The following is a 14,490-nucleotide window of genomic DNA, read 5'->3' as shown; positions in this document are numbered from 1 at the left end:
TGTAAAGAAATATCACATTTGCTACTGGTCAGTGTTCAAAAAATGTTGAGAAATCACTTTACGTAGCCCTACAAGAGTGTTTACTGATAAACTGTCTGAAAAAAAGAGGTCATGTTTAAGAGGAGAGAAAAAATTAATAAATCATAAAACCAATTGAGGTATGATATATGTCTTTCAAATATACTGAAGTTAGAATCATATGTCCCCCCCCAAAAAAATAAATAATTAAGTATAGATACTCAAAAAGTGTACCTAAGTACAATACTCAAGTAAATGTACTTACTGTCCTACAGTTTGCCTCAAAGGGGCAGATCTACAAAACTGAACATCTGCACATCGAAGAAACATTATGTTTCTCAGGTGCTGCTCATTGAACAAGTTCAGCACAGACAAAGAGACCTTTGCAAAATAAATATGCAGAAATACTGCAGACCAGATTGACTGCATTAACCAATAACATACTTTACTACTCACTATGCTAAATAATTTATAGTTAAAATATTTTATAATGTTAAAATATATTATATTATTTGGTACTATCTCTCTCTCTCTCTCTCTCTCTCTCTCTATATATATATATATATGAATAAATAAATGCAATAAATAAAAAAACAAACACCTTGGCTCTAGAATTTCTAAATCTAAACTGATTTTAAATACTGGGAAAGTATTAAAAGAGTGTGAGCAGTGTCTGAAGTCCAGATGGTCTTGCTGTCTTAGGTCCCCCTCTTATAAAGCAAGTTCAAACAGCGTGAATAATGTGATGTGTAACAAGACACACTTCTTTGGTTTTCTTACTGTGGGCAATCAATGAACAGACTGTGGGAAAGGAAGGCTGGCCTCTCATACAGAACTCATGGATCTTCAGTAAAAGCTCAGTGCCTTATGTCACACTAACATTATACGTCTTATGGCCTGTTGCTTAGGTACATGAGGGTAGAGGAAACAGGAACAAAATCATAATATTTATTTAACACTACTGAAACTTAGAAAATACTTCATATCTTCCATAGTTGATATATATGAACATAATTTATTTGCTAAAATGTTTGTATTCCTCACTATTGCAAAACCACAAGCTTGATTTCCCAAGTTTGTGTGTGACACTAAGACGGACTGTTTGTTTTACAACAAGGACGCAATTAACATTTCCAATGGAGCAATTAGTGTATTGTTTGCACTAGTCAGATTAAAACACCCAGAATGGTGGGAATGTCCTCAAACACAAACTCACACTCAATAGCCTATGTGTGTAAAATACAACCAAACACAAACACACAGAACACACACAATATAAACAGTAGTCTTTGCTATCCATCACAATACAAAAAGAGGCAGTTCTGCCAAGTAAATAATAATAATAATAAAATAAAATTACTTCAAAGGACCAATGTTAACTTAAAATATTAACAAAAAATAAAAAGGCAATAATTCTCCTTTTCTCTTTTAACTAAATAAAGTTAAACTAATGAATAGTCGTACTAAAAAACTAACAAAACAACAAAAATCACTAAAACTTTTAAAAATCGATGGTTTTCAGTCGAAAAATAACTAGAACGTAGGCTACCACCTAGAATATTTTAGACGGAAGAAATAGACTATAAAACTGAAAAAATAAAAATAAAAATTATTTTATGTCTTCTGAACAAAATGTAAATGCTGCTTCCACATAAAAAAAACATAAATAATGTCACGATACGCAAAGGTGGTGCTGCTGTGTGTTTCAATGTGTTCTGAGGGATTTCCAAGCGTGTTCAAACAGCAAGCCCCACTAATAATCGATATTCACCTGATCGTTCTCATTGCATTCCATTGCCACAGTGAAACCAGTTTAATCACGTGTCTAGTAGGCGAATTCTGACGCTTTTGGCTTTGATAAACAGTCGGCGTCTGCTGGGCGTGTGATCGCGACATTAGAGCGGCAGTAACAGCAGTTATATTAGGCTACAGCTGGCCTCCACACAATCAATCAGACGCACTGATCTCAGAGCATGAGCTACTGGCGCGTGCTGACACCTTGCAGAAAATAAGCTAAAGCAAAGTACGTTTCAAATCGAAATATTTCGCCTCATTAATTTTTTTTAGAAGATGAAAATGTAGATGTTTTAGTTCCACAGCTACACGAGAACTTCCGTAATCTGACACGTGAACTCGACAGTTTTGAAGCTGACAGTCATGTTGTAACAGTAATCAAACGAATATTCCTGGCCTGGGAACGGACTCGAGTCTGTGTTTCCAGCTGGGACTCTCGTGCCTTGATGTGATGTAGTAGTTTTAACCACGTGCCATTGTAGCAAGTAGGTGTTGGTCACGCTCCCCAAATATAAAACAGCTTACCAAAAAAAAAAAAAAAAAAAAAAAAGAAAAAACCTTCAAATATATGGTTACATTGTATATAAAATATACTTTATTACTGCATAAAAAAATTGTATGTGCATGATTATTTTTCCTCACTGGACAGTTTGTGCAATCCAGAGTTTTTGAAGCATATTCTGGTATGAATTAAACCTATAGTATATATGTCCTTATACTGAAAATAATCATATTAATAATGAATAAAAAAAACTGAATAATGAAACAATTTTCACTATTTTCTTGTACTCAAATAATCTTGTTTTATTCACAACTTAGAAAAAAAAACTTTTTACAGTGTTTATTCTTTTTAATCACTGAACAGTTTGTTCTATGTTGAGAATTTTTCATTATATTTTGGTTTAGCAATATGTGAACTAGATGCATGCGCAGACATCCATTGAGCATTTTCATGGTCCATCAAATAAATTTTATTTTATTTATTATTATTATTATTATTATTATTATTATTATTATTATTATTATTTATTATTATTATCTTTTGTATTCTACCAAGCATGTTTTTGTAAAAAAAAAAAAAAAAAGAAAAAAGAAAAAAATAAGTGCATTTGAAAACATGCACAACCTATATTCATCAGAATTGTTTGATAGAGAATTTAAATCATATTTTTCTAATTGGCTAAAGGGTCAAATTCCTTCACTAAACCTTTAAGTGTGGCGTCCCTTCAATACCTTGGGAAACATTCCTTCAGTGGAAGGCAAGCAGGCAGTTACCCATAAAATTAATGTCCTCTATTGTTGTGATGAGCCGGCCCTCTGGTCTCAGAGTGTGGGAACAGTAACACAGCACAGGCCACATGGCTTTGTAATGCTAATGCTGCCGTATAAATACAGGGGCTGCTCCTCAAAGAGACTCACAACTCTTTTTGCCACAGAAGAAAATCAAGCTGTACCAGCCTGGACATGGCACCTCATGTGGTTACGCTATCCTCTTTTGACCATCTTCACTTCAGTGATAAGGACAAATTGAAGGTATGTTTCATTTCAATGCCGTTCTTCAAAGCGTTTCACCAAAATTGTGTTCTTTATGTAGTTTGAAACATTTTCTAATCAGTGTTCCCATTTGCTTTCAGCAGAGGAAGCCGATTGTTGAAAAGATGCGTAGAGACCGTATCAACAACTGCATCGACCAGCTCAAGAGTCTCCTGGAGAAGGAGTTTCACAGCCACGATCCCAGTGCCAAACTGGAGAAGGCCGATATTCTGGAAATGACCGTCAACTTTCTCAAACAGCTGCAGCACCAGCAGCAGCAGCAGCAGCTTCCTCAGAGGGACCATAATGAAGGCTACTCTCACTGCTGGAGGGAGTCTGTCCACTTCCTCACTCTTCATTCCTCTGGAGGTGGATCCGGCCAGGAGCTCCAGCACCTCCACAACACCCAGCTAGGCTCCGCTCCACCAGCATCTTCCTCTAAACTGAACATGGCTGGATTGCAACAGCATGACAGCAGGAGGCCCGTCTGGAGACCCTGGTAGAGACGCTGTGAACTGTAAACCCTGAGGGAGTCACAGTAACGCCTCTCATAAAAGTAGGAGATTCATTTCCAAAGTGTACATTTGTGTTGTCATCATATTGCTTGACAAAAACTTTAGACAAACATGTGTTTGTCAATAGAAAGAGGTGTATTAATGTGCTTCTTTTTCCGTTTAGGATAGGTCATAATGTGATTTTGTACTACATATGTGATTACTTGAATTTACGGAGCCCCGCACATGACATGCAAAAAAAATAAATAAATTGTGCGCACGATTTACTAATTTGTTCCCTCAATGTACTGAAACGTGCACACGATTACTATTGCGTCCCCCCGATTTGCTAAAACGAACGCATGATTTCTAAATCGAGTGAACGAAATAGTAAATCGAGGGAACACAATAGTAATTGTGTGCACGTTTTAGTACATTGAGGGAACGAATTAGTCAGTCGTGCAAACGATTTAGCCTAATATTTTTTCCTGCATGTCATGTGTGGGGCTTGTTTTTTGCAAATATATATAAACATATTGATGTATGCATATTTAAATTGAGGTTGACTCCAGTGGAGTTGAAATTGTACTTAAAAGTTTTTCAGAGTATTTTTATGTTTCCACTGGCTATTCTCCATCGTTTGGTAGGTAATGGATGTTGTACCTTTGATAAAGGATCCAGTTTGTTGTCTTGGCCAGTGATGTTTTGAAAATGAGCTCTTATGTCAAATATTTTCTGTTAATAAAATTCTACATTACCAATCATGGTTTTTGGTGTTTTAATCACTGTTTGCATGTTACAGACCCTGATCTGTTCTGTTTTTTAATTGCTTAAGAAACTTGCCCAATATGTGAACGGGTTAGGGAACTACGTTAAACATCACTTGTGGGCTGATCTACTAAATGCAGGTAAATAAGCTAACAGGTTTAAAAAACTAGCTCTCAATTTGTGTGAACCACTGATTTTTACTTGTAATTAATAGTATATAATAAAATAGAAAAATAAACACATAGAATCTTACAACATTCAAAATGACTTCACGTCCAATTTGACCTTTTTTGTGAGGCAGAGAGAGAAATACAGTTTTTTATTTATTTATATTATTATTTTTCTGGAATAGAGTCAAATTTCATATGGCATTAATAAAACAAATGTTTTATTTTAAAAACAATTGTACAATTTTAAGCTCTCAAATAAATCTAAACTACAGTATGTCTATATGAGGTTTCTACCAGCACAGATGGGTAACGTCAAGTAAATAGAATTACACAGCCTCCCCTCTACAGGCACACTTCTATTGTTCTCCCCTCCTGAGAATATCACACTCACAATAGGAAAGTAGTGTGGGAAACACTTCCGTGCTCCCAACTCACACGTTCCGGAGTCACTGGAGATGACCTCCCTAACAACACCAAGCCTTTCATCCTATCTTTTCCCAGGGGCTGATGCAAGTGTGTGTGTGTGTGTGTGTGTCACTGAACAATTAGACGAGCAACAAGTGGAGTCCAAAAGTCTACATGGAAAATTCAGGATTTAAAATTTTATTTAAATCTGGTAATTAACAGGAAACTTTAGGAAAAAAAAAAAACAAAGAAACAAAATAGCATAAAAAGTATTTCAGAAATATTTCATTTACATACATCTACACTATTTCTATGTCACTATTCAAGAACAGATGTTCCTTCATTAAAGGTTTAGTTGAAAAATGTACAATTATTTCATTAATGACTCAAGAAATTGTTGAATAAAGTTGTTATTTTTGTTTTCTTTGTGCATAAAAAGTATTCTCGTAGGCTCATAACATTACAGTTGAACCACTGATATCATATGGACTATTTTATCGCTGTCCTTACTACCTTTCTGGACCATAAAATATTTCAGTTGCACTGCTGTCTATGAAAGCTCTCGGATTTCAACAAAAATATCAAAATTTGTTTTCCAAAGATGAACGAAGGTCTTACAGTTTCGGAATGACATGGGGGTGAGTAATCAATGACAGGTTTTTCATTTTTGGGTGAATTAACATTTTAAAGCTCAAATGCTGTTTGGGGCAATAAAAAGTATTCAACCCAAAAAGGAAAATTTGTTATAAAACATTCTCATCCTCAGGTCATCTAAGATGTATAAGAGTTTCTTTCTTTATTGGAACGGATCATATGCACAAATCAAACACTCTTTTCAGACAAAAAAAGTCCAAAACATTTATAAACAAAAGTGTGTGTGTATTTTGATGTGAGATGGCAACAGTGGAAGGACTTTTTTTCACTGGAGCAAGCGCCATTATGAATTATGGACTTCCAGAAGTGCCAAAATAATGGATTTGTTTATTACAAATGGCTGCTATTCACTTTACAAGACATTAATTGATGGACTGGAGTCATGTAGATTACTTGTGGTTTATTGTGATTTTTTTGATCCGCTTCTGACGGCACCCATTCAGAATTAGGGTGGCCATATGCGCCGTTCATACGGGACACGTCCCGGCCAGGATTTTAATATTGCCTAAAACATCCAGAGCAGGTTGACCAATAACATGCAGGTATTGTACATAATCGACCAATCGTGGGGCTGCATGTGAGAAGGTGAGATCTAGAGGCAACGATCAAAGAGATGCAAATATGCGCACATGTTTGTTCATTCGATTGACTTGAAGCGTCACTACACACACAAAAAACTAAGTTTTAAGTTTTAATGCTTCAAATCAAACAAACAAACAAACACGTGAAAGTGATTTGAAAGCTCAAGGAGCCATCTGCTCTGCTCTTTATAGCTCTCATGAATGTTACACATTGATCAACCTGCACAGTGCAAATAGCCAAAACCTGGATATTTTAGGCATTATTAAAATCCTGGCTTGGACGGTGCATATGGCCACACTACCCATTCACTGCAGGTGATGTAATTCCACATTTCTCCAAATCTGTTCTGATGAAGAAACATACTCATCTTACATATTGGATGGCCTGAGGGTTTGTTCAACAACTATTCCTTTAAAGACTCACTAAAGACAAACAGGAAAAGTGAAGCCATCTGTCCTTTTATCTGCAAGACCAAGATCATGACCAGCCGCTCAATTTAATCTGTTCTCCAAATTGTTCAGAGTGAAACTGGGCACCCATGAGACTGGAGCACATGACAGATGTTCACACAGGACAGCTGAACTGGTTACTCTGCCCTTTCGGTAGCCAACACAATTAGGCTTTCCCTGTCATTCTGCCCACTGGCTACGCATATGCCAAGCAGTCACAGTCCATAGACAATTAGAGTATCGGCTGCTTCTAAAAGACTGAAACTGGGATTATGTTGCTCTGTATTGTTAGTAGGCTCTACTGGATTATCCTAATGTTGAGAGACAGTAGAAAGTCTTATTTGCTTTCACTGGGACATGGTGTACATTTGAATGCAGTTTTGGAAGTGAGCTGCTGTATTCAATTTGGGTTTTATCAAGATTATGTACACCTTTGGCAAAAAGTAGCCACCAAGTATCCCTAGCACACTTAATAGAATGGCGCCTACGTTTAGGGCCATGGCGAAGCTCCCTCTGGAAATGCAGTAAGCTGTGAAGAACGTGATCCAAGAAATCATATATATCATGAGACTAAATGTAATGCATTTGGCCTCATTATAATTGGCCGGCAGATCTTTTCCCATGTAGCTCAGGCAGAAACAAATTAAGCTCAACACACACACAAAAAAGAGCTCGGCGAAAGCCCCGAGAGACATAGTCTTACTGCACTCCAGAATAATGCTGTTATGGTAGAAGTCATAGTCCTGAGATGGAAAGGGAGGGTCGAGGAGCATGCGCAGAAGAGAGATGAAGACCTCCACCACTGTCGTGAAGAAGATGAACATCTCAGGGCCTCGATTCTTAGCCCAGGTCTCATAGGATCTTGGCAGCTTGGAGGACCATTTAAATATACAAACCACCTGAGAAGAGAGAGATCCGTGTTATTATGAGAACTGACGAGGATGAATGTTATTTATTAAGAATGCACAATACAGAGATACCATATTGGTTATTGGCAAATATTGTGTATATGTATGTTTTCTTTAGGATTATAATTTTAACTTTTTACTCTTGGAATTGCTCTGTTTTCTTCTTCCTCTCCTCCAAAACAAAAGTATTCAATTTAGGTTTTATCAAGATTATGTGGTGAAAATTTTTGGTGAAAATTTTTAAGCCAAAAGTGGTGAAAATTTACATCATATATAGGTTTCAGAAGTGGGTGTAGAAAAATGGGTCAATAGCGCCACCTATACACTTTCAATGAAGTGCCCCTCCCACTTCACCTACATAGCCTAGGTAGATCAGATCAACACAAAATTTGGTCAGTGTAATCTAAAGGCCTCTGAGACATTAAAATGTGAAGACCCTGAGTTTTTGTTGAAGGTCGTTTCTGTAGTGGCCTGACAAAGTTCGATGTTTCGCCATGGATAAATAATTTCTTGTAACTCAGCCATACAATGTCTGATCTTCCCAAACTTCACATGTTTGATAAGAGTCCAAGCCTTAAGACATCTAAATGCCTATATTTGGTTAAAGTCATAGTAACACTTACTGGCAACAAGAAGTGACATGTTTAACACTGTGATGCACTGTTAGCAACATAGTAAAATATGATATTGCGTGCTTAACATGCTAGAAACATTCTAGCAACACTTACTAAGTGCTGAAGACATGAAACAGGACGTTGTTGTAGCACTGCATACAATGTCCAAGTTTCCCAAAACGTAACAAGTTTTATGAGAGTCCTGCCCTGAACACATATACATTGAAATATTTAGCTACAGTTATAGCGCCACCTCATCTAGCACTAAAAAAAAACTTGAAAATTGAAAGATTATTATATTAAATATGCAGATGAAATTGTCTAAATATGTTTTCTTAATTTCGAACAGTAGATTGACTGTTTCACCCAGTGTTATTTTAGTATTGTTTATATACTATTGTAGTATTTCTTTATATATTAAATTACATTCCTTTTTCAATTTAGTTGATATTTTAGTCACTTTGTTTTGTTATATTCATTTTAGTACCTCAACTTATTTTATTTCAGTTATTAGCCAAAGCAACATTTCTAATTCCGTTTTTCATCTGATATTTATATTTTACTTTATTTCAATGAACAAAATTGTTTTACATTTTTAATAATTTTAGTTTTCGTTTCACCAACTATAAATCTAACAAATGTCTCTTTGCAAAATGCTTTGCTCGAAAAGTAGGCAATCTTTCATAAAAAAGGGGTTTGTTAGATATTTTGTTATCTAATGTATATAAATATGTATTTAAGTGTACATTAAGCGTCCAAGCACTTTTTGGGGTCTCCAGACAGAAATGAAATGAGCTCTTCAGCCATTATCCTCTTCATTACTACATTGTGAAATAAAGAGTGCCCCATAAACCTGAAAAGAGCGCACAGTCACACACGCCAGGCACACAGTGAAGCTGATGATGAAGAGGGGCTGTTTGAGGAGGCAGCCGATGTGCGAGGGTCTGCTGAAGTGGCACAGGGTGCTGCAGGAGGCCACAGTCAGAGACGCCAGCATCAGCAGACAGGTCTTCCCTCCGGCCGACTTCACAACAGGGGTACTGAGGTTGAACAGGAAGATGACAGCCGTGCCAAGGGTGAGAAACAGGGTCACACCCAGGTATATGAGCAGGGCTGTAGTGAGCGGAGCGCCCCACGGCAGGTACAGCTCGGCTCTCTTCTTACATGTCTCACTCTCTTCTTCAGACCAGTAGTCTCTGGCACACGCTTGGCAGAAAGTGTAACCTATTAGACCATATGAAATGAAGTTAGCATAAGTTTGAAGTGTTTCATAATGAGGCTACATTACAGAGTTTAAAGGCACAGTGTTTGACTGGCTGGTTAGCATGGTACTCTGACTAGAAACATGTAAATTGCAAATATTTCATTACATTACAGTGGATGAGTTATCAGTAACAGATTTTAGTGCTAATATGAAATGGATGTATATATTTTTTTTACTTTTTTTAAGTCAACAAACCATCTCAGAGCCTCAGTGTTTACACTCTTTGAGTAAACCAGGGTCCTGTTTCATAAAACAGGTTTACCAAATAAGACAGGTTTATTTTAGTTATAGTCTGCCTGACTTATTGTCAGTTGATTTTGGTTCAAAATAAGTCAGAATAACTTAAATAAGCCCTGCTTATGTGGTAAACTTGTTTTATGAAACAGCCCCCAGTTTACAAATGGATTACTTGTAGTTGTCTATGTGCACTGAAAAGTAAGTCAACAGAAAAAAAACAAGAGAAAATGGAAGTCACAGCTGAAAAAAGTGTGCCATCTGCTGGATATACTTTGAATAACATCCTATGTGTTTCCTCCATTGAACAACCTTGTGCACTTTATAATTCTATGACATTCAGAGTGTTTTAGAACCTGTTTTGTTGAGGAAAGTGGCAGCAGGACATGCCATGCAGTCAAAGCAACACTTATGCTGTCCGGTCATGAGCTTTCTGTGTCCAAAAGGACACTCTGGAGAACACAGTGACTCAGGAACCTGGACAGAGCACAAATATTTCTGATACACATGTATAATAATTATTATTATTATTACAATTTCTGGCACTTTATTTTAATTATTTTTCAGTCTTTAAGACATTTATTACAATTATTATGCCAATTATTATTTATTATTAAATCTTTTTATTTTATTATGTAGATTGCTGATGCAGATGGAAAGCTTTTTGGAAGCACGTACACTTCAAAAGTTTGGGGTCAGTAATATTTTTGAAAAGTCTCTCCAAGTGCTAACCAAGGGTGCAGTTATTTGATCAAAAATACAGTATAATTTTGAAATATTATGAGTTTAAATTTATGCATGTAGCAGACGCTTTATCCAAAAATTATTATTTAAATTAGTTTATTTAAAATAATACTTTTCTATTTTAATATATTTAAAATATAATTTACTTTTTTGATACAAAAATTTTTTTAATAGCCATTTTTTTTAATGTTTTTAAGATGAATTAGAAAGTTTATTATTTTTCACCCCCGCAAACAACCCCCCCCCCCCCCCCCCCCCTTATGACATGGAAAACTTTTGCCACAGGCTCTTGTTTGGCCTCTCTGATTTAAAGCATCATTGCCTTTTCTTTTTTTTCTTTTCTTTCAAAATGAAAAAGAAAAATGTTGTGACCCCAGACTTTCTGAACGGTAGTGTAAGTAGTATGTCATATAGGGCCAGTAAATAGCACTTAAGGAAACTATATGGAAATGCATATAAAGAAGAAGAAACTTACCTTGGTTACAGGAGACTCTTGACCTGTCCATTTAATCTGAGAGGCGTCTAAATGAAGTTCAGTTGGAGCTGGACTGTATTTTCCCACCACCTTGAATGACCACTGGCCGTCTGTCCATACCCACGTCACTATATCATAACCTGTAGGAGGGTCTCCGTTCTTATCGAAATAAAATGATGTATTTCGAATTGAAAACTGAACTCTTTTCAGCTGATGAAATACCTGTGGGATTCAAAGAAAGTAAGTTCATTAATAATTCACCTTGCAAATGTGCACTAATATTTCAGTGATTTTTCTCTAAAGCACTCACCTCCCATGGCTGCACCTTATATTTCTGACACAGTCCTGAGTCACAATGCAGGATGTTGTGCAGTGCATGAGCCACAGCATACACGGCCTTATACACATTAAAGGAGGAAACAACATCATACTGTGACAGAGAAAAGCCTTGAATCGCTATTTCATAAAGGTTTGTATTTTGCATACATGGGACACTGTGGTTGAATGGATTGTTTAGACCAGTGTCTTTCAGCCTGGGCACAGAAAGCCTTTCAAAATCGCCAAAACCACTGAATTCAGTATTTTGGACGGCGACACCAAGGACAGTCCCTATTGTACTGATCCCTGGGATACTACTCACTGTTGACGCCACCGACCAATCCTCTGTCCCAATCCACACTTTTCCTGTCACGTTTTGGTCGATTACAAAAGGAAAGAAGCCAGCGGCCCGCCTCTTATTAGCAAAGACAACTATAGTGTTGACTTTGGTTTTGAGGATTTTTTTGACCATGTCTTGCATGTACTGCTTCGTCTTGTCAGTTACGGCGGGTATCACGGCTTGATATGCGATACATAAATTGTAAAGGGAAGCTTGCTGGGATAGGCCTTGCATTCCTTGTATACCGTAGGAATTGTCACTACCGAGAAGGGCGATCCAGGTCCAGTTAAATCGGACAAGAATCTGGATCATTGCGCTGACTTGGTTTTTGTCACTGGGGATGGTGCGGAAGAAAGCTGGATAGAGGATCTTGTTGCTCAGCAATTCGTTTGTTGCCTCGTAGGAGATCTACAAATACAGAAGAAAACAAATGCTAAATTAAAATGGAATAGTGAAACACACAGACACACACCCACATATATATAGTGGGGCTCGAAAGTTTGGGCACCCCTTGCAGAATCTGTGAAAATATGAGTAATTTTCCAAAAATAAGAGAGATCATACTAAATGCATGTTATTTTTTATTTAGTACTGTCCTGAGTAAGATATTGTACATAAAAGATATTAACTTTTAGTCCTCAAGACAAAAAAATTGCTGAAATTATTAAAATAACACCACTCAAAAGTTTGGGAATCCTTGGTTCTTAGTACTGTGTGCTGTTACCTGATGATCCTCGACTGTCTTTCTGTTTTGTGATGGTTGTGCATGAGTCCCTTGTTTGTTCTGAACAGTTAAACTGAGCAGCGTTCTTCAGAAAAATCTTTAAGGTCCTGCAGATTCTTCAGTTTTCCAGTATCTTTGCATATTTGAACCCTTTCCAGCAGTGACTTTATGCTTTTTAGATACACCTTATCACACTGAGGACATTTGAGGGACTCAAACAAAACTATTTAAAAAGGTTCAAACGTTCACTGATGCTCCAGAAGGAAACAAGATGCATTAAGAGCTGGGGGGTGAAAACTTTTGGAATTTGAAGATCAAGGTAAACTGTACTTATTTGTGTACCGGGAAACATACAAGTATCTTCTGTTGCTTACTAAGGGCAGAACTAAATGGAAAACAATTACATTTCAACAAAATAAGACAAAGTTGGCCATCTTCATCGTGTTCAAAAGTTTTCACCCCCCAGCTCTTAATGCATCTTGTTTCCTTCTGGAGCATCAGTGAATGTTTGAATCTTTTTAAATAGTTGTGTTTGAGTCCCTCAAATGTCCTCAGTGTGATAAGGTGTATCTAAAAAGCATAAAGTCACTGCTGGAAAGGGTTCAAAAATGCAAAGATGCTGGTAAACTGAAGAATCTGCAGGACCTTAAAGATTTTTCTGAAGAACGCTGCTCAGTTTAACTGTTCAGAACAAACAAGGGACTCATGCACAACCATCACAAAACAGAAAGACAGTCGTGGATCATCAGGTGACCACACACAGTATTAAGAACCAAGGGTTCCCAAACTTTTGAGTGGGGTTATTTTAATAATTTCAGCATTTTTTTTTGTCTTGTGGAATAAATGTTAATATCTTTTATGTACAATATCTTACTCAGGACTGTACTAAATAAAATATAACATGCATTTAGTATGATCTCTCTTATTTTTTGAAAATTACTCATATTTTCACAGATTCTGCAAGGGGTGCCCAAACTTTCGAGCCCCACTGTATATATATATGGCATGATCATAACAGTTTATCTAAATAATAAAGTAATTTGTTAATATTAGTTCTATCAAACCAGGGTTTGATATATATATTTTAAAACCTGGTTTGATATAACTGATATTAACAAATGAATTTATTATTTAGTCAATAACCTGATGATGATAATCTAGTGAATCCTGTTATGATCATGCAATACCTGAGGGACCAGGAATGCACCGAGAGCACTGGCTGGTGTGAAAGAGTAGGAACTGCTGTCAGGACCGATGATGGCCACAGTGCGGCTGTCCACTACTGAACTGTCGTCCTGTTGGGCCAGCAGATCCAAGGTGGCCAGATTGCTGGCCGGGAGGGAGCATAAATCATAGGTCTGGTAGCCCAGCGTGACCCCTGGAAGTAGCTGTTCATTCTGGGTGCCGTTGTTAATTTCGTCCACGGCATATCTGAAGGCCTGCACCAGATGATAGCCATGCTTATTGGTCAAGCCTCTGGAAATAAAAATTACAGACAAGAAGTGTTTGCATTCGGGTAAATATGGTAGATGATAATATATCTTTGTTTGGAAGACCCCATACAAGTTTTAGCTGAGCAAGAGAAAATAAATACATACCTGTAAAAAAAAAAACAAAAAAAAACACTGACATGATCATAGACAAATGGAATATGCAAAGTACTATAAAATGACTTTTTGTAATTTTTTTTATAATCGGCTCATTCTTACTGTGTGCAGTCGGTCAGGTAAGGTGTCGATGGGATGGTGGAATCTGAATTATGGAGAGGGAACCAGCCAGAGATGATATAATCTCCTTTAAGGTGGAGCCCTCCACTGTCACCATAGCTCAACAGACAGAGAAACACAGAACAGACCAATATCTCACCCATTCTGCCTCTGTTATGAGCCACTCGGAAACATATGAGCTTTTAAACTCTTCACACCAACCCACTATGTTTCCATACTCCGTAGGTGGCAAGGATTTGCATGCTACCTGTAATTACCCCAGAGAGATGCATTTG

At 37.0% G+C, this 14,490-nt stretch overlaps 2 protein-coding genes across 3 annotated transcripts; one reads left to right on the top strand and one right to left on the bottom strand.

Moving 5' to 3' along the window:
- The first annotated feature begins 2,060 nt into the window (after positions 1 to 2,060).
- her12 (hairy-related 12) lies at positions 2,061 to 4,593 on the top strand. Of its 2 annotated transcripts, none has more exons than XM_052540180.1 (3): positions 2,061 to 2,297; positions 3,249 to 3,345; positions 3,450 to 4,593. In XM_052540180.1, exons 2-3 carry the CDS (start codon positions 3,277 to 3,279, stop codon positions 3,846 to 3,848), a joined length of 468 nt encoding a protein of 155 aa, XP_052396140.1. In that variant the 5' UTR covers positions 2,061 to 2,297; positions 3,249 to 3,276; the 3' UTR covers positions 3,849 to 4,593. The 2 variants fall into 2 exon arrangements, with proteins under 2 accessions (XP_052396140.1, XP_052396139.1); XM_052540179.1 differs by having other exon boundaries at positions 2,110 to 2,297; positions 3,447 to 4,593.
- A 2,221-nt stretch (positions 4,594 to 6,814) lies between these two features.
- LOC127945055 (taste receptor type 1 member 1) lies at positions 6,815 to 14,358 on the bottom strand. The gene is given in 9 exon segments (XM_052541579.1): positions 6,815 to 6,974; positions 6,977 to 7,178; positions 7,530 to 7,766; positions 9,243 to 9,613; positions 10,244 to 10,364; positions 11,107 to 11,328; positions 11,417 to 12,172; positions 13,676 to 13,964; positions 14,198 to 14,358. Coding segments are annotated over 9 exon segments (2,424 nt in total). The 3' UTR covers positions 6,815 to 6,909.
- Positions 14,359 to 14,490: the final 132 nt, after the last annotated feature.

The sequence above is a fragment of the Carassius gibelio genome, chromosome A23, assembly GCF_023724105.1.
Source record: "Carassius gibelio isolate Cgi1373 ecotype wild population from Czech Republic chromosome A23, carGib1.2-hapl.c, whole genome shotgun sequence".
NCBI classification, from domain to species: domain Eukaryota; kingdom Metazoa; phylum Chordata; class Actinopteri; order Cypriniformes; family Cyprinidae; genus Carassius; species Carassius gibelio.
The sequence above is the reverse complement of the archived record's forward strand: the minus strand, read 5'-3'. Positions and strand labels throughout refer to the sequence as shown.

Coding starts and splice junctions, on each gene's coding strand:
- her12 (XM_052540179.1), top strand. CDS start 3,277: ATGGCACCTCATGTGGTTACGCTATCCTCTTTTGACCATCTTCACTTC. Junction 3,346..3,446: donor GTGATAAGGACAAATTGAAG/GTATGTTTCATT, acceptor ATTTGCTTTCAG/CAGAGGAAGCCGATTGTTGA.